At 45.2% G+C, this 19,511-nt stretch overlaps 3 protein-coding genes across 3 annotated transcripts; all 3 read left to right on the top strand.

Annotated features, from left to right (window-relative positions):
• Positions 1-7,967: 7,967 nt before the first annotated feature.
• LOC128714966 (phospholipase B1, membrane-associated-like) lies at positions 7,968-9,487 on the top strand. Its single transcript, XM_053809848.1, has 4 exons — positions 7,968-8,195; positions 8,296-8,624; positions 8,700-8,974; positions 9,045-9,487. The coding sequence occupies exons 1-4, from the start codon at positions 7,968-7,970 to the stop codon at positions 9,485-9,487; spliced, it is 1,275 nt and encodes a 424-aa protein (XP_053665823.1).
• Positions 9,488-10,535: 1,048 nt separating this feature from the next.
• On the top strand, positions 10,536-12,055 carry LOC128712817 (phospholipase B1, membrane-associated-like). Its single transcript, XM_053807688.1, has 4 exons — positions 10,536-10,724; positions 10,814-11,142; positions 11,222-11,496; positions 11,601-12,055. The coding sequence occupies exons 1-4, from the start codon at positions 10,536-10,538 to the stop codon at positions 12,053-12,055; spliced, it is 1,248 nt and encodes a 415-aa protein (XP_053663663.1).
• A 4,230-nt stretch (positions 12,056-16,285) lies between these two features.
• LOC128712818 (phospholipase B1, membrane-associated-like) lies at positions 16,286-17,805 on the top strand. The gene is made up of 4 exons (XM_053807689.1): positions 16,286-16,474; positions 16,564-16,892; positions 16,972-17,246; positions 17,351-17,805. Exons 1-4 carry the CDS (start codon positions 16,286-16,288, stop codon positions 17,803-17,805), a joined length of 1,248 nt encoding a protein of 415 aa, XP_053663664.1.
• The last annotated feature ends 1,706 nt before the right edge of the window (positions 17,806-19,511 follow it).

Below are 19,511 nucleotides of genomic sequence, written 5' to 3' on the forward strand. Positions count from 1 at the left end.
ATTCTCTGTTTATTATTGTTTATGGAGTATCATTCATTGAATTAATCATTTTTAGTTTGAATTTAGAGAATGAAACATTCAATCAAATAATTTACGTCAGACTTAGACAATTAAAAAAAAAACTAAAAAACGTCTAAACATTGGAATGTTTAGAAAAAGCTCATTAAATTTGTCAAACACAATCGACCGTGCTGTTCTTAATCATTCACCCAATATTGTTGCTATCAACAGCGCTACGTTCGCAGCACATCATTCCATTGACGTTTCCAATTGACAACGGAATATTTAACACGTGCTTGCTAATTAAATCTGCCAATGAACAAATCTGAACATTTCCGGTAAAGGAATCCGTTTCCTCGTACCATCACAGCGTGGTGCAACACAATTACTCAATTGAATGCGCACAACTCAGTCCGTTTTTTTTGTGTATGTGCAAAATATACTGTTACAACATGAAATGGCGTTATTTTGCATACCAGACCGAGAACACACGAGATGACACGGGTTTATTACTTTCACCTTGACCGTGCCACGCAATTATTCGTGAGTACAGGTTAGTTTTTGGTTGTTTTTTTTGTTTTGCTCCCCTCTTGTTGTAATTAATCTATAAATACTGATCTACTACACTGATGCGGTTGCGTCTTGAAGCGACTTCATGCAGCGATAAGTGCAGCACGGTTGCCATTTACAGATCTCACACACCGGAAGCATGAACCGTCTTCACACTACCGGCACTTTCGGTGGGTAAACATTTGAATAGCAGCAGGAATTAACCGATTCGGTAATGGCGGTTGTTATGATTGGTCACTGTCAAGGTTTCGTCATAAAAGTTTTTCCCCCTCCGAAAAACGAGCCTCGTTCACGAAACGATCCCTTTCGGTGGAGATCGCAAGATCAGCAGTGTATTTTGGGCAATGTGTTTTTATTACTGTTACATAAAATTCCTAACCAAAGCACAACAGCGCTGTTGGTAAAGCTTCCCGCTTTGTGCCGTGGCCAAGGCCAAGGAAGTGTCCGCTTCTAAAACGGTGGACCGGACGATCGGTAGATCGATAGGCGAAATTATTTCACAGCCTTGAGCTACGGCCCGAGCGGCCATTAGTGTGTGGTGCACAGTGTCGTAAAGTGTCGTCCCAGTCGGTGGCGTGTGGCTGTTGTTATCTGCTCGCCCAGCTCGGAAGCACCGTTTTACTGGTGTAACGGAGTCCACACGAGCAGTAATTACGCTCCGAATGGATCAGTTGCCGTGTTGCTCGTGTCGTGCGCCGGATCGTTCAAGATCACCGGGTGCAGACAGATGTGCCTGCAAGGAGGCTCTCTGTAGCGTGTTATCCCACGAGTAGCTGTACTGTGCAATAATGCATCACACCAATAATTATGTACTTTTCTCCACACTCTGTTTGTACACATGTACTCACGGTCAAGGTCGAGGTTCGTTCGACTCCGGGACGGATGGCTGCAGCTAAAGAAGTTCAGAGATGTTTAATTAGTATTCGTTCTGATCAGATCAATTTTAAGCTCCACCAACATTATACAATTTTCTACCAAACAGGTTTAACAAATATTTTCTGAACCGAACGGCATTAGAATGGAATGGACAAGGGACAACGCGATTGAAATGTTTAAAAATTGAATAATTTTTTCTGGTTTGACGTCAATTTGGAAAATATTTTTCTGCTTACGTCAAACGCACCGAATCGACCAACCAATGGATTCATTGAATCAAACGACACATAATACGAAAACATGTTTCAGTTCGCCATCGGAATGCCATTTAGAACTGATTGTGTTAATTATGGTGTAATATATGATAGCTAAAAATAAAAACAAACCATACCACAGTTTATACGATAAGTGCCTAATTTATGCTAATGTATGCGAAAAGATGCTTCAAAAAGGTCATTTAAATTAAAGTTGAACATCCATTTTAAATCACACAGATGGTTAGATGGTAAAATAATTTTATAGTAAACAAACTGTATTTCTCACACCTGTGACGTCAAGTGCAGCACATCTTGGGGCAGTTCTTTTAGTATAAATCGCTATGTTTATGACCAAACAAACGCCACAGGAGGAATTCCCCTTTTCCCTTTCTATATTCCACTGCCGAACTCTCGTCCCCATCAGCCCAATGATGGCGCTTAGCTGGAATTATCCTCACCACACCGCCGCAGAGTAGCGGAATCGCTCTTCGACACGTTCCTAAACCAGCACGAGCGGCCGGCCGAATTGACGTGACGTCGCCTAGAGTGTGGTGTTTTATGTATGCAAAAGCAACACGGCATCATTCGCAAAGCCTGGAACGATTAAATTTGCATCAACCAAGCGCGACGAGGCTGGGAGGCACGTTCTCAGCATCATCCCGGTACGCCACGGTGTCTCATGATTTATGGGCGGAAGCGAGCAGACATTCGCCGAGTGTCCTCACGCCTGTGCGATTTATAAGTGTGTGAGAGAGAGAGAGAGAACGTGGTGGAGAGCTATAGTGTGGTAAGATTCGTTTAACATTCACCGACCGAGTTTGAGGCCGGACAGTAAATCCCATAACTGCGTATTCTATCAGAAGATCCCGACCTAGCGGATTTGTCTAGCGAAGGCAATATTTCCGGCACTTTGTACTCCCCCCCCCCCGTAAAACATCCACACAACTATTGTCCCAATAGTGGTTGTGCGTTGCCCAACAAACAGCGAGTAGATTTATGCGACACTCGGAACATCCACCACAAACACACCAAACATAGGCCGATAAAAGGGTGGTCCCTTCTGGCCAAGAAGGAAAGAAAATGGTGAAAAGCGAGACTGTTCAGCAAACTCGCTCAAACACACATGCACGCACGCAGAAGGATCGTGACGTAAATGGGACCAATTATCAGCCACCCTGCATGGGGCGGGGGGGGGGGGGGGGGGGGTTGGGTTGTAAACAATGGAGAACCAGCCTTGCATCATGGGTTGCAGTCGGAGGTGCCCACATTGCCGGTGCATCACCGACATCGTTGCACACGTACACCTTGACGGGTCCGGTTTCAGCTCGATATGGGTTGATCAGAGAATGTAGTTCAAAGTCAACGACTTGATAAGCACTTGGAATATTCTGATGCAGTGTTCTGAAGAAATTGTTCACATTTATTTGGTTAAAAAAAACTTCTTTTAATGAAATTAATATTAATTAGTCCCATCTTGGGGAAGGGTTTTCAATTTAGTACTGCTAGACACTTAGACATTCCCTGAGAGTCTTCAGGTTGGAATTCCACATAAAACACACCTGTCCCTACCCTGGCAAGCACGGATCATTCAACGGTCGCTACGGTGATTGCATTTAATGCCTAGACCCTGATCTTACCGCGTGCAAACAAACCGAACAAACCGAAACAAACTGAACAAACCGTGACCAGTAAATAAATGCTAGTGAAGCAGTGTCTCGCTACATCACAAACAAGCTGAATCGATTAGAAACCTCCACTAAATCACCGCACCAGTGTTTGACGCGATACGGTCGAGAACGGTTAAGGTTTAGGTTCTCGCGTGTACGGATCCACCAGAACGCACTAGGTAGCTACTAAGTACGCACTTTAAACATACAAAAGCAAACCAATTTACCCTATTTGGTAATAAAATGATAAAAAAGCGGGTAGAGCACCACAGAAAGAAGGGTCTTCCATGGTAGCAGCATCAATTACGCTCCGCCGTGCCCTGTGCGTGTGATAAGTGGTCAAATATTTGTCTTGTGATTATATTGCTGACACCGGTGCATTAAGGAAGAGTGCTGGAAGCGACAACATTCGAGAAACAAGGGCGTCTAAAGAGCCACACGCCTGCTTAATGAACGCGCGCAACGACGCGTAATCAATTCATCATCACGCCAATCAGACACACACACACACACGTGCGGACAACCGCACCGTGCGTTAATAAACTTACACCGCGCTTAAAAGAAATGGGCATCCACCAAGCGGGAGAAGAAACAACAACAACAAAAAATGCAACCGTAGCCGGTTCTCGGGGTTCGTCGCTCAAGGTTTGAGGTTGAGACCGATTAATGTCGACCGAGAGTCAAAAGGTGAAGCGATGATCGCTTCTGCCCCACACCCCTACCCGTCCCCCCTTATGGGGCTAATGAACTGTTACCACCCCTGGGGGCGGCAAGAAGTTGTATGTCCATGCCGGAAATAGTACTTTCCCGTTTCCGTCTCACCGTCGATTCGCGACTGAATTGCACTGCCAGTGAAATGTTAATCCTTCGTAGGGAGTGTGGATTTACATGTGGATGGGACTTTTTTGCTGTTTTCTATATGCTTCTTCATCGTTCGGTGGGTTTTTTGTTGCCTGAGCCCTTTTGCGATTACACCGATGACTCGATAGGGATGGGCAAGCTACTGGAGCTTTTCTTAACTTATTCCTTTAACTAAAGTTTTTTTTGCATCTTATATTGTCAGTTAAAGAACTCCTTGAACAAAAAGATCGACAACTGAACAATACGTAATTGGAGAAGATCGATAGCGTAGCATCCACACTCCAATTGCATGATCTTGTGCCTTGACGTCCGATCTTGTCCTTCGGATTAGGCTTATCAGACTTAGACCCTCCAGCAATAAGGCTTAACTATTTCGAAAAGATGATAGTTATCGAATCCCTTAAGAAATCCAGTATGATAAATATGATCGTTTAACCAAGATCTTTATGCGCAAACAACAAGATCAATCGGCCAAATATGGCTAGGAGCTATATACGTTATACCTACAGCAGATTATTGCATGAAATACATGAATAATAGTATGGTCATAAGTTGAAATCCAATAAACCATGCCCTTCTGCAGTACGAGCGCATGATGCTATCGCGTCCTTCAGGAAGAAGCGCCCAAACAGTTATTCCGAGAATCCGGTCGCTGTCACCGGAGATGCCTTCGATGCGTAGTTGCCTGCCACCCGGCGAGGCTCGGTACTTTCTTGGACATCGTCCACCGCGTTCTAGTGCACGCGATGGAATGTGTGTGTGTGTGTGTACGCATTTATCAATTCCATTCGGAGACAACGCAGACAGGAAGATCCAGGACAGGAGATACTACTTTACGGCAGCAATTGGTCGTATGAAGAAATGGGCTCCAAACACCACGCACCGAACACAACTGGCTCTGGTGATTCCCGCGAGTTCAATATGCTTCATGGGGTCATCTGCAGGCAGTGCGTGAAATCACGATCATTCCCCATTTTGGTGGCATTGAACTTCGCACCACCGGATAACCTTAGCCAGAAGCCCCGTAGCCAATTGTTTATTGTGCAGTGGGAAGAAGCGTCTAGACTTCTCCGAACTATCTTTCACGCAAAGAGGGGAAAGCTTTTCGAACAAAACGGCTCAAGCGAGTATGAACAAAACGATGCGTGATCGATTAGAATAGATAAGGCACACCCATGACTAGGTAGTAGAAAAAATGGTCGGTCACAGACTAGTTGAACGTACTGCTTGTGTCGGTACCGCTGTTGGACATTCCGAATTTACCATTCCGGTGGTGTAGATTGTTCGACTAGGCGGCATGATGGGAATTAATTTGTGCCAAGCGTGTGGTTACCACTACCGATTAAAAGCAGTGCAAGCGTTTGGTTCATCGCGCCGGTCATCGTATCGGGACCAGCAGCATCTTGTGTGCTGTCTGATGGGCTTGGCCGGTGTGTCATTGTACAGCTGACGATGGCAACCCGTAGTATCGTGTCTACGCTAGTCGTAAACCAACGGTGGAATATTTCAAGCCAATTCAAGGTAAAACTGTATTATTTAGATGCGGTTCGTTGAAGTTTTGCGTGTTGTCGCGGTACAAATCGAAATCAGCGGATAAGTGTTAGAACACTTTAAAGAAATAAAGACTTGCGTGCTGGTTCACGAATAAAGACCGGTCGCACCATCTTTATACAGTTTTTTCACTTATCTCATAGATTGCCAATAACTTTATTTGAGATTGTGAGAAACCATAAAATGGTTTAAGATTTTTCGTGACCTTGGTGATGAAGTGTCACCTCCATTTCACCCTCTAAACTTTTGGATTAGATCCTTGCCCTTAAAGCACTGTCCTTCGCATCTGGTGAACTAGTTTTGGCTAACTTTGGTATGTTGTTTAATTAACCATTCATAACGAAATTTTCCTTCAGAATCTTTAGCGGGAGTTGGGAGATTACCTTCCTTGCTCCTTGATTCCTTGAGGAGATTTCTTGCTAAAGTTCTTGACTGACACTTACAAAGCCCATCTTGTTCAGATCCTTCTTGTTCCAAATTGATTCCACCTCCAAGGGGAACAATTTTCGATTCTAATGCTCTTCGCGATAACCTCTGTTGTCACTTTGGTCTTTCTCTGGCCTATGGTATAAACACCACATCGACCATATTTGCTAGATACGCAGTGCCTCACTATGTAAATCTTCATAGCTTTAAGGTGACAGAGCTGCAGTTTGCACAAAACTTCGAAAGTTTCCTAAAAACAGTGTCATATTGATACCATACGAAGTCAAAGTTTGACTGTGGACAATAAAATAAAGCTACTAAAGAAAAAAACAATGCAGGGTTTTCCAATAGGTAATCGAAAAATCAATTAAAGCAATCCATTTTCTGCCTTCTTTTGTACGAAAGTGGAAAAATCCCGAAGAAGCTTCAAATTCATACCCAGTAGCTGGCTAAGTAAAGTTGTACGAGAAGTGGTTAGAATTGATCCAACAATATCAATAACTTATTTTAAAATAAAAGAAAAATGATAACAATAAGAATTTAAAAAAAAATATAATAGCATAAAAATTATCTGTTGAGGAATGATGATTACGATTAGTGGTAGAATGGACGACTAAAACAAACAATGCATAGGTAAAACAATCTATTTCTTAGAACAGTACGGAACGGAAGTACGGAAGGAGAAAAGAAGAACCTCCTTTTATTCATTTGTTAAATTATCTCCTTTCTTACCATCTTCTGAGATTTAAAAAATAATTCCTCTGCATGTCCAATCGACATTTTCCCTTCCAATTATCAGAATCTGTTGATGATATAATTTTGTATTTTCCTTAAAAGAATTTTTAATGTGATTTTTCCATACTGTGGAATTAAAAAAAAAGTTATTAAAATGTATTTTTCTTATATTTGAGCATTTTGATAAAATTTGATAATGATTGTTGAGCTGAAAAAAATAAAATGATTTTAGAGCATTTTGATAAAATGCCCATAAGGTGAACAGAATTGATTATTGGTTGAAAATGTCCCTAGTAAACGAATGGCAAAGAGATATCCTTAATGACATGCAGATATCTAACATATTTTAGTTTGCGTTTGTACAATCCTATTTAATTTCTACTTTAATTTGCTTTATCGCCTTCTCTTTGTTTAAAACAATCATCTAATTTGAAACCTAACCCAGCCCATTACGGTACCGCTCCGGTCGTTTAATGATCATTCCGCAACAGATGGTTCGTTCACCAGTTCTGACCGAAATTCGTTCTCCGTTCTCCGTGTTTATCGTGATCTTGTTTGGTTTTTCGGTGATGCAGTGCCGTTTCAAGGTTAAAAATCAAGTTGTCAGTAGTAGTTTCGCTTTCGGGTTGCGGTACTTCAGTGTCCGGCACGCACCGCGCCGTCTGGCGCACTCAAAAACCAACGGCTTATTATGATAATTTATGCGAGATCAAATTTACAGTTCGTCGCTACACGCGGTCCGCCTGTGACCACCAATTATGATTGACAGCGGTGGCGCTCAGTTACCGGAAAAGAGTTTAAAGAATACATCAAACGATATCGATGAAATATATTATGATTAAAGAGAAACGATCAAACGGGAAACGCGTTAGAAATAAGTTTGATTTGGTCTGATTTAGGGCAGCTTTAAACACTCACTTCACACCATTTCGCTTGGTTTAATTTTACAACTGAAAATCTAGCACTGCCACACACCATTCCAAGCACACATTTGCCCCACGCACCTAACCGCACCGCAACCGTCATGGCACCGGCAAGGACACTCACGCTTTCACTCTGCGGTACGGCTGCAACGCTGACGCTGCTAGCATTCTCGACCACGATCGGGCCGGCCGATGGGCAGGCACTCATAACACCGCTCGATTCGCCCCTGCTCGCGAGCAAATACCGTGGGCTGCGCGAGATCATGTTCAACTTTATCGGCCAAACGGGCAACAACAAGAACAAGTTCCTGGTTAATCTTAAAAAGGGGGTAAGTAACGCCGCGTCTAGCGTGTTATTGTCTGTTTAATCCTGGTCGATTCACCATTCACCGTTTTGGTTTCCCTCCCTACTATTGGCTCGCGGTGCAGAAAATCCAAAAACAGTTCGGCCCAGACGAACCATTCTTCTGCAACACGACCGGCATGCGGAGTGCGACTGTGCCGACTTCCGTGGACAAATTGCGACCCGGCGATATCGATGTTGTTGGGGCGATTGGTGACTCCCTGACGGCGGGTAATGGGGCGATGGCAACTAACATTCTGGAGGTGTTGATCGAGAACAAGGGCCTGTCGTGGAGTATTGGTGGGCAGGGAACTTGGCGACAGTTTCTCACACTGCCGAACATACTGAAGGAGTTCAATCCGAAGTTGTACGGATACCCAACGAAGGACGGTCTATCGACGCGGAAGTCATCGCTGTAAGATATAATAAGCAAAAAAAGGTAAACATTAGCAATCAGTTGCAGTAATACGCACAATTCTTCTCCTTCTAGGTTTAATGCGGCCGAAGGTGGTGCCATGTCGCAGGACATTCCCTACCAGGCACGGAATCTCGTCAAACGAATGCTTTCCGATCGGAACGTAGACATCGCGAACCATTGGAAGATGATCACGCTCATGATCGGTGGTAATGATTTCTGTGCCGAAATTTGCTACATGGCCACACCGGAAAAGATACTGCAGTACCACGAGAAAAACATCCTCAGCGCCCTGCGCACCTTCCGAGATTATCTACCCCGTACCTTCGTCAATCTGGCCGCAAGCCCGAGTAAGTATGCGAACGCGGTCCTTCTAGAGCGGCAATATCGCTGAAGCGCACTTCTCACCACTTCTTCCAGAGGTTGACATCTTGGCACGGTTCAAGAACAAACCGCAAGAATGCGTTTCCATGCACGTCGTCGAGTGTCCGTGCCTGTTGGCCACACGGTTCCGCAAGCAGCGCCAACGGTATGTGAAGCTGATCGAGGACTGGAACATGCTGCAGATGGACATAGTGGCGCGGGAAGAGTTCCGCACCCGGCCCGATTTTGCCGTCGTTTATCAGCCGTTCACCATGAACCTTACCTTCCCGGAGACACCGAACGGTGATACGGACTTCACGTACATGTCGCTGGACTGCTTTCATCTCAGCCAGAAAGGGTACGCCTTGGCCTCGAACGCACTGTGGAATAATATGCTCGAACCGGTTGGGGGTAAATCGATGAACTGGGAGAGAGAATTCACGCTGTTCAAGTGTCCTAGTGCGGACGTGCCATTTCTGCGTACGCCCGGCAATAGCTAAGGACAACGGGTACTGCACCGCACCTGGAGGAAAGCGCACCTTATCTAAATGTGATATTAAATCTATACACACACGTACACGTGGTCGGAATGGGTGGATTGGACAGGAGATTAAGACTATCAATGCACCAATCGATTTCTAGATCATCTCGCTATTAATTGTAGGTTCTTAAGATATGCGTAACGGATAGGACACTGCCACCATTAACCCTGTACACGTATTTGCTGTAATTCACGCGGTACCCTTCATCATACGTACTCATTACCATCCACAGGAACACAGAAACATCTCATTTAAAAATAAGATTTTATTACTTAATTTACCGATGGTGGTGTGATTGCCCAAGTTCTTCTCAGCTGCAAAACATCCGAAAACGCTATGACGACTTTCGGAAGAAATTCTTTGTGATTGTAAAATAAAACGCAAGACATGATCATTTGTTTAAAACAAGCAGAAAGCTTTATTGGTTAGTAATGGCGACGCGTGTAATTTTTTTTAAACACACCCATTGATAGATATGTTCGTACATTAGAACTAAAACATCGCTTTCTGTTTGCGATATGGATAATGCTTTGTGTTAGTAAACCATGTTTGGAATAGTGTGACGCTTCTTCATATAAATCGTCCTTGTTCCGCATCGTGCGGGCTAGTTTGTAGTTAAAACCAATCGCTTTTTGATTGCGACATCAATAATCAAGTAATGTGTTGATAAAACGTTAAAGTACAATATGAAGATTATTTATCTGTCGTCCTTGTGCCGCATGGCAAGCGCCAGTGACTCTTAGCGATACTATAAAAGCTCGGGTTCATTTCACAACCGATTTCAAAACGGAATTCACTGTTCCAACAGAAGCAACGCGAGGACGTGTCTCGACTGCCACTGTCTGAAAGTTTCCTTTACGTTCTTCGTAGACGATCTTCGTGGCGACCGAAATCGGTTGGATGATTTTGAGCTGATTCCCTATAACTAACAGCAAACATCATTCATGTAAGTAATTATGAGTAAGATAAACATAAAACAACGTAAAACGCATTTTTCCAATGCAGAATGGAAGTTCTACCATTGTCCCTGTCGCTACTGCTATTATTGAACACCAATGACGCTACGATCGCTCAGGAGGAAGTGTCCTTTCTCGATGATCCTCCATTTATAACGCTCTATCGGAAGATACACAACTTTCTGTTTGACAATGTCGGTCCAATTTCGGACCGATTAAATCAGGCTCGCTCGCAAGGGGTATGTCAATCTACGAACATTTCTACCGACAAGATCTTGCCATGCTCGAATTGCCCTCCTAATCATTCGCCTTCCTATTCCTGATACAGAAAGTACAATCTCCCGTACCATCTGAGCAAGTTTTTCCCTGTCCTACGGAAGGCATGCGGAGCTCCAAAGTTCCTATCTCGGTTCACGAACTACGTCCTGGAGACATCGACGTGATAGCAGCTCTCGGTGATTCGCTAACCGCCGGCACGGGAGTGCTGGCAACCGGAATTCTCGAGCTGATCATCGAGAATCGAGGCCTGTCGTGGTGCATCGGAGGACAGGGTACCTGGCGTCAATATCTAACTCTACCGAACATACTGAAGGTGTTCAATCCGAACCTGAATGGTTATGTCGTTGCCGACAGTCTATCCATCGACAGGGAGTCAAGGTAGTTGAATGCACTGGTTTCCTACTTGCGAAATAGTCCCTTCTATACTGTTTTCTTAATTTTGATTTCTGGGCCACAGATTTGACGTGGCCGAAATAGGCGGCATGAGTCAGGATCTGCCGCACCAAGCGAGAAATCTCATCAAACGTATGCAGTCGGATCGAACGGTCGATATCAAAAATCATTGGAAGCTGATAACTATTCTCATCGGACATAATGATTTCTGTAGCCGCATCTGCTACCTGCCCAAGCCCGAGAAAGCACTCTACCAACATGAGCAAAATTTGCTGGAAACCTTGAGACTACTTCGCAAGTATCTGCCGAGAACTATGGTTAATATTGTGGCAACAATCAGTAAGCATGTGATTCATAACATATATGTTGGAAAACAAATAATATTGAAAGAATCTCCCTCTTCTCTTTCCGTTTCCGTTCATCTTCCCTTCAACTGCATGCAGATGTTAGCATCTTGAGAACGTTCATCCCGAAGCCAGCGTCGTGCGTTACCACCCATTCGTTCGAGTGTTCCTGTGTGTTTGGAGCACGGTTTGAGTCCTTCCAACCGCGGCTGGAGCGTATCATGAAGCAGTGGAACCGAGTACAGCAGACCGTCGCCGAGCGGGACGAGTTCTCCAGTGACTCCGATTTCGTCGTTAACTATCAACCATTTCCGGAGCATCTGACGCTGCCTACGCTCCAGAACGGTGACACCGATGCAGGCATCGCCTCGGTCGATTGTTTCCATTTCAGCCAACGGGGACACGCGATCGCGGCGAACAGCTACTGGAACAATCTGATCGATCTCGTGGGCAATAAGTCGGAGCTGGTGCACAGGGAGTTTGAACGTTTCAACTGTCCGATGAAGGGAAGACCGTTTCTTGCGACGAGTAAGAACAGTTTAGGACGGTTCTGAAAGTAGACAAACATACCAGATTGTTACAACCATGAAGAGTGATTGGGACAACGCATCGTAGAAGAATTATTTGTTATTGTTACGTCATGCTTCTTCTAAGTAGAAAATAAATTTCAAGAAAAAAATAATCGAGCCCCGAATGGGGGAAACATCACCGAACCCCAAATGTAGAAAAACACACGTAGTGCACAGACGCACAGAGATGTGGAGCACATTTTCTATGCGATCAGCAAATTTTGTGCTCGGGCCGACCCGACCCTGCCACACATCACACACCGGAAGCAGGCACGTGAACAATTTCAGACAAAGAAAAATACTGGCGACATCGACGCGCCGGAAAACTAAACCATCCAGAAACGGTCGCTTTATTTTACGACGATAAGCGAAGGGATTCGATCCGGTCGTACGATCGCAGACAGGAAAGCCATTTGCGGCGCGAACCCTTCACAGCAACTCGACGCCAGCGGTCCCGATTCTCGCACAATGGCGACAATCTGGTAAATGATGCAACGTCACGTACAGTGGAATGCGATGACGACATCCGTTCGACTAGCGTAACGAAACTTTGGAACCTTCTGCGATTGCCATTTTTATTGGAATGCTTATGTTAGCTGGTGGCTAGAATTCGAACAATCTTCGACATGGACTAGAATTGAACTAAGCTTAAGCTAATGAATGAACCTTCAATTAAAAATGTTCCTGCAATCCCCTGGTCGACCAACGTCCAATTTGGTCATCACCATCCAATGTGGTCTCAATACCAGGTAGCGCGGATGCGGAATCAGAAACACTTGACACCTGCGGATGCAAACATTTAATATCGCACAGGAACTGCGAGTGTTCCGGACGGAAACCCTCAACAGGAGTAAAGCCACGAAGAAAGCATGTAAACCAGCGTTGCAAAGCCAAAGAAGAGATTATGACAAAAAGGACCCCTGGCAATTGTTTTTCTAAAGTTCATAAAACTCCACAAATCGTGAAGTCACTTACCTCCTCCCGGCTGGTCATCGTTATAATCATGAACGACCAAAGGATCTTCGTTTGTCGGTGGGACCTGATTCGGTGATTGTGGTGGTTCACGCCCCTCGGTATGATAGCGTCTTCCGGGATCTGTCAGCGTTTCATTGACAATCCAATACACCTCGGCTTGTTCTTGCAAGGCAAAATTTGGATACAATCTCCATTGCGGTGCCGTCTGACGTTGGACCGGGTGGATTGTAATATCCACCGCTGGAACTGTACCTGTACGTGGTGTAGCTGGAATACTACCAGCCGATGCAACAGAACCACAACGTGGTGTAGCTGGAATATCGCCAGCCGGTGCAGCAGAACCCGAGCGTGGAATTGCTGGAATATTGCCAGCCGATGTAACAGAACCACAATGTGGAGTAGCTGGAATATCGCCAGCCGGTCGTACAGAACCCGAACGTGGAGCAGCCGGAATATCGCCAACCGGTCGTACAGAACCCGAACGTGGGGCAGCCGGAATATCGCCAGCCGGTCGTACAGAACCCGAACGTTGAGTAGCTGGAATATTACCTGCCGGTGCAACAGAACCACAACGTGGTGTAGCTGTAATATCGCCAGCCGGTCGTACAGAACCCGAACGTGGAGTAGCTGGAACATTGCCAGCCGGGGCTCCGAAACCCGAGCGTGCAGCAACTGCCGTCCGCTGTTTTGCACCAACCCCTGGTGTAAGTACCGTAGCTTGGCCTTTTCCACTGTTAACGCAGGCAGTACATGCCCGGCCTGTAGCTGGTGCGCTTGAAACGTCTAACCAGTAGATAGTCGGATTTCGGCGGGAACGTACTAGACGTACCTGGGGCTGGCCGCCCGATGCCACCAACAGGGTTCCTCGAGCGTTTGAACGGCGGTGCGATCTGACATTACGGTGCCGTCCTCCATGGGTACGGTAGTTATCATCTGCATGGGTCAATCCCTGCAAATGTCGACCAACCAGCTCCAACCAACAGCTCGCTTCAGCATGCCGATTTTGCTCTCGCAACTCTCTTACATAACGACACAACGGACAAAGGACATCATTGAGGTTCAGAATATCCTTAGCACTTTGTTGGTCACGAGGGTTTTGCGCCATTTTCGAACAAATTACACGTTTTCGCTGAAAGTTTATGATTTTTGGCCGGAATACCAATGATTTCTTGAAGTTATTTTGGTGAAATACACTTTCACACACCTTAACGGAAGGCTCACTGTATTGGAGAGTTCACTTCACTGGAGCACTGCGTTCGACGACTGGCACTTCGATAACGCGACAGAGCTCTTGCGATTCAACTGATCGTTCTGCGCCTTCCGAACCGAATGGTACCAAAGCACAGGGTGACCCGAATGTCAACTAGCGGTTGTCATCCGCCATTCAGCAGCCGCTGTCACAATGCCGCGACTGACTGACTGATGTTCACCGTGAACCTTACCTTCCCGGAGACACAGAACGGTGATGTAGACTTCACGTACATGTCGCGACTTCACGTACATGTTTCATCTCAGCCAGAAAGGGTACGCCTTGGCCTCGAACGCACTGTGGAATAATATGCTTGAACCGGTTGGGGGTAAATCGATGAACTGGGAGAGAGAATTCTCGTTGTTCAAGTGTCCTAGTGCGGACGTGCCATTTCTGCGTACGCCCGGCAATAGCTAAGGACAACGGGTACTGCACCGCACCTGGAGGAAAGCGCACCTTATCTAAATGTGATATTAAATCTATACACACACTTACACGTGGTCGGAACGGGTTGATTGGACAGGAGATTAAGGCTATCAATGCACCAATCGATTTATAGATCATCTCGCTACTCGTTGTAGGTTCTTAAGATATGCGTAACGGATAGGATCCTTCATCATACGTTCTCATGCATGTACATCCACAGGAACATCTCAAAAAAATAAGATTTTTATACAGTCTGTTCACGCAAAATAACACCGCAAGCAGGAAGTTGACAGTTGACGATCGCTTTCGTTTAGTTTCGTCAACTGTCGGAAAGTGAGCGCCAGGGGCACTCAAAAAACAAAATTTATAAATACGGGTGCCACGAAATAAAACATCCTCTCTTTTTCTACACTACATCAGCTGCAAGTCCGGTAAGTATTACAACACAAGAAAATAATCCGAAATCTGTAAATCCGTTCACAGTCTTTTCCGAGTTACGCGAATAATGCGTGCCAGAGATATTCGCGTAACTCGAATTCTCTTTATAATATCGTTTATAGTTGGTATTCAATGACCAATTTCTTCTTTTCTCATTATAAAGCACACTAATAATTGATATTTTTATGTTTATTTCGTCAAATAGAGTACATTTTTATCAAAACTAATATTTTTAATATCAAAATGTAACGTAGTTTAGAGCAAATTTGAAATTTGACAAATACAAACTTCAATTCAATTACAATTACATTACAATTCAATTACACAAATTGTCTAAATTTTGGGATTCGCGTATCTCGAATTCGCGTAACTCGTAAAAAGATTGTACTTAATTTAACGATGGTGGTGTGTTGTCCCAAGTATTTCTCAGCTGCCCAGGATGTTTACATCCGAAAACGATATGACGACTTTTGGAAGAAATTCTTTGTGATTGTTCAATAAAACGCAAGACATAATCATTTGTTTAAAACAAGCAGAAAGCTTTATTGGTTAGTAATGGCGACGCGTGTAATTTTTTTTAAACATACCCATTGATAGATATGTTCGTACATTAGAACTAAAACATCGCTTTCTGTTTGCGATATGGATAATGCTTTGTGTTAGTAAACCATGTTTGGAATAGTGTGACGCTTCTTCATATAAATCGTCCTTGTTCCGCATCGTGCGGGTTCGTTTGTAGTTAAAACCAATCGCTTTTTGATTGCGACATCAATAATCAAGTAATGTGTTGATAAAACGTTAAAGTACAATATGATTATTTATCTGTCGTCCTTGTGCCGCATGGCAAGCGCAAGTGACTCTTAGCGATACTATAAAAGCTCGGGTTCATTTCACAACCGATTTCAAAACGGAATTCACTGTTCCAACAGAAGCAACGCGAGGACGTGTCTCGACTGCCACTGTCTGAAAGTTTCCTTTACGTTCTTCGTAGACGATCTTCGTGGCGACCGAAATCGGTTGGATGATTTTGAGCTGATTCCTTATAACTAACAGCAAACATCATTCATGTAAGTAATTGTGAGTAAGATAAACATAAAACAACGTAAAACGCATTTTTCCAATGCAGAATGGAAGTTCTACCATTGTCCCTGTCGCTACTGCTATTATTGAACACCAATGACGCTACGATCGCTCAGGAGGAAGTGTCCTTTCTCGATGATCCTCCATTTATAACGCTCTATCGGAAGATACACAACTTTCTGTTTGACAATGTCGGTCCAATTTCGGACCGATTAAATCAGGCTCGCTCGCAAGGGGTATGTCAATCTACGAACATTTCTACCGACAAGATCTTGCCATGCTCGAATTTCCCTCCTAATCATTCGCCTTCCTATTCCTGATACAGAAAGTACAATCTCCCGTACCATCTGAGCAAGCTTTTCCCTGTCCTACGGAAGGCATGCGTAGCTCCAAAGTTCCTATCTCGGTTCACGAGCTACGTCCTGGAGACATCGACGTGATAGCGGCTCTCGGTGATTCGCTAACCGCCGGCACCGGAGTGCTGGCAACTGGAATTCTCGAGCTGATCATCGAGAATCGAGGCCTGTCGTGGTGCATCGGAGGACAGGGTACCTGGCGTCAATATCTAACTCTACCGAACATACTGAAGGTGTTCAATCCGAACCTGAATGGTTATGTCGTTGGCGACAGTCTATCCATCGACAGGGAGTCAAGGTAGTTGAATGCACTGGTTTCCTACTTGCAAAATAGTCCCTTCTATACTGTTTTCTTAATTTTGATTTCTGGGCCACAGATTTGACGTGGCCGAAATAGGCGGCATGAGTCAGGATCTGCCGCACCAAGCGAGAAATCTCATCAAACGTATGCAGTCGGATCGAACGGTCGATATCAAAAATCATTGGAAGCTGATAACTATTCTCATCGGACATAATGATTTCTGTAGCCGCATCTGCTACCTGCCCAAGCCCGAGAAAGCACTCTACCAACATGAGCAAAATTTGCTGGAAACCTTGAGACTACTTCGCAAGTATCTGCCGAGAACTATGGTTAATATTGTGGCAACAATCAGTAAGCATGCGATTAATAGCATATATGTTGGAAAACAAATAATATTGAAAGAATCTCCCTCTTCTCTTTCCGTTTCCGTTCATCTTCCCTTCAACTGCATGCAGATGTTAGCATCTTGAGAACGTTCATCCCGAAGCCAGCGTCGTGCGTTACCACTCATTCGTTCGAGTGTTCCTGTGTGTTTGGAGCACGGTTTGAGTCCTTCCAACCGCGGCTGGAGCGTATCATGAAGCAGTGGAACCGAGTACAGCAGACCGTCGCCGAGCGGGACGAGTTCTCCAGTGACTCCGATTTCGTCGTTAACTATCAACCATTTCCGGAGCATCTGACGCTGCCTACGCTCCAGAACGGTGACACCGATGCAGGCATCGCCTCGGTCGATTGTTTCCATTTCAGCCAACGGGGACACGCGATCGCGGCGAACAGCTACTGGAACAATCTGATCGATCTCGTGGGCAATAAGTCGGAGCTGGTGCACAGGGAGTTTGAACGTTTCAACTGTCCGATGAAGGGAAGACCGTTTCTTGCGACGAGTAAGAACAGTTTAGGACGGTTCTGAAAGTAGACAAACATACCAGATTGTTACAACCATGAAGAGTGATTGGGACAACGCATCGTAGAAGAATTATTTGTTATTGTTACGTCATGCTTCTTCTAAGTAGAAAATAAATTTCAAGAAAAAAATAATCGAGCCCCGAATGGGGGAAACATCACCGAACCCCAAATGTAGAAAAACACACGTAGTGCACAGACGCACAGAGATGTGGAGCACATTTTCTATGCGATCAGCAAATTTTGTGCTCGGGCCGACCCGACCCTGCCACACATCACACACCGGAAGCAGGCACGTGAAGAATTTCAGACAAAGAAAAATACTGGCGACATCGACGCGCCGGAAAACTAAACCATCCAGAAACGGTCGCTTTATTTTACGACGATAAGCGAAGGGATTCGATCCGGTCGTACGATCGCAGACAGGAAAGCCATTTGCGGCGCGAACCCTTCACAGCAACTCGACGCCAGCGGTCCCGATTCTCGCACAATGGCGACAATCTGGTAAATGACGCAACGTCACGTACAGTGGAATGCGATGACGACATCCGTTCGACTAGCGTAACGAAAGTTTCGAACCTTTTGCGATTGCCATTTTTATTGGAATGCTTATGTTAGCTGGTGGCTAGAATTCGAACAATCATCGACATTGACTAGAATTGAACTAAGCTAAAGCTAATGAATGAACCTTCAATTAAAAATGTTCCTGCAATCCCCTGGTCGACCAACGTCCAATTTGGTCATCACCATCCAACGTGATCTCAATACCAGGTAGCGCGGATGGGGCGGATGCGGAACATGGAACACTTGACACCTACGGATGCAAACATTTAATATCGCACAGGAACTGCGAGTGTTCCGGACGGAAACCCTCAACAGGAGTCAAGCCACGAAGAAAGCATGTAAACCAGTGTTGCAAAGCCAAAGAAGAGATTATGACAAAAAGGACCCCTAGCAATAGTTTTTTCTAAAGTACATAAAACTTCGCAAATCGAGAAGTCACTTACCTTCTCTCGGCTGGTCATCGTCATAATCATGAACGACCAACGGATCTTCGTTTGTCGGTGGGACCTGATTCGGTGATTGTGGTGGTTCACGCCCTTCGGTATGATAGTGTCTTCCGAGATCTGTCAGCGTTTCATTGACAATCCAATACACCTCGGCTTGTTCTTGCAAGGCAGAATTTGGATACAATCTCAATTGCGGTGCCGTCTGACGTTGGACCGGGTGGATTGTAATATCCACCGCTGGAACTGTACCTGTACGTGGTGTAGCTGGAATACTACCAGCCGATGCAACAGAACCACAACGTGGTGTAGCTGGAATATCGCCAGCCGGTGCAGCAGAACCCGAGCGTGGAATTGCTGGAATATTGCCAGCCGATGTAACAGAACCACAATGTGGAGTAGCTGGAATATCGCCAGCCGGTCGTACAGAACCCGAACGTGGAGCAGCCGGAATATCGCCAACCGGTCGTACAGAACCCGAACGTGGGGCAGCCGGAATATCGCCAACCGGTCGTACAGAAACCGAACGTGGAGCAGCCGGAATATCGCCAGCCGGTCGTACAGAACCCGAACGTGGAGCAGCCGGAATATCGCCAGTCGGTCGTACAGAACCCGAACGTGGAGTAGCTGGAACATTGCCAGCCGGGGCTCCGAAACCCGAGCGTGCAGCAGCTGCCGTCCGCTGTTTTGCACCAACCCCTGGTGT

The sequence above is a fragment of the Anopheles marshallii genome, chromosome 3 (assembly GCF_943734725.1).
Source record: "Anopheles marshallii chromosome 3, idAnoMarsDA_429_01, whole genome shotgun sequence".
Lineage (NCBI taxonomy): Eukaryota > Metazoa > Arthropoda > Insecta > Diptera > Culicidae > Anopheles > Anopheles marshallii.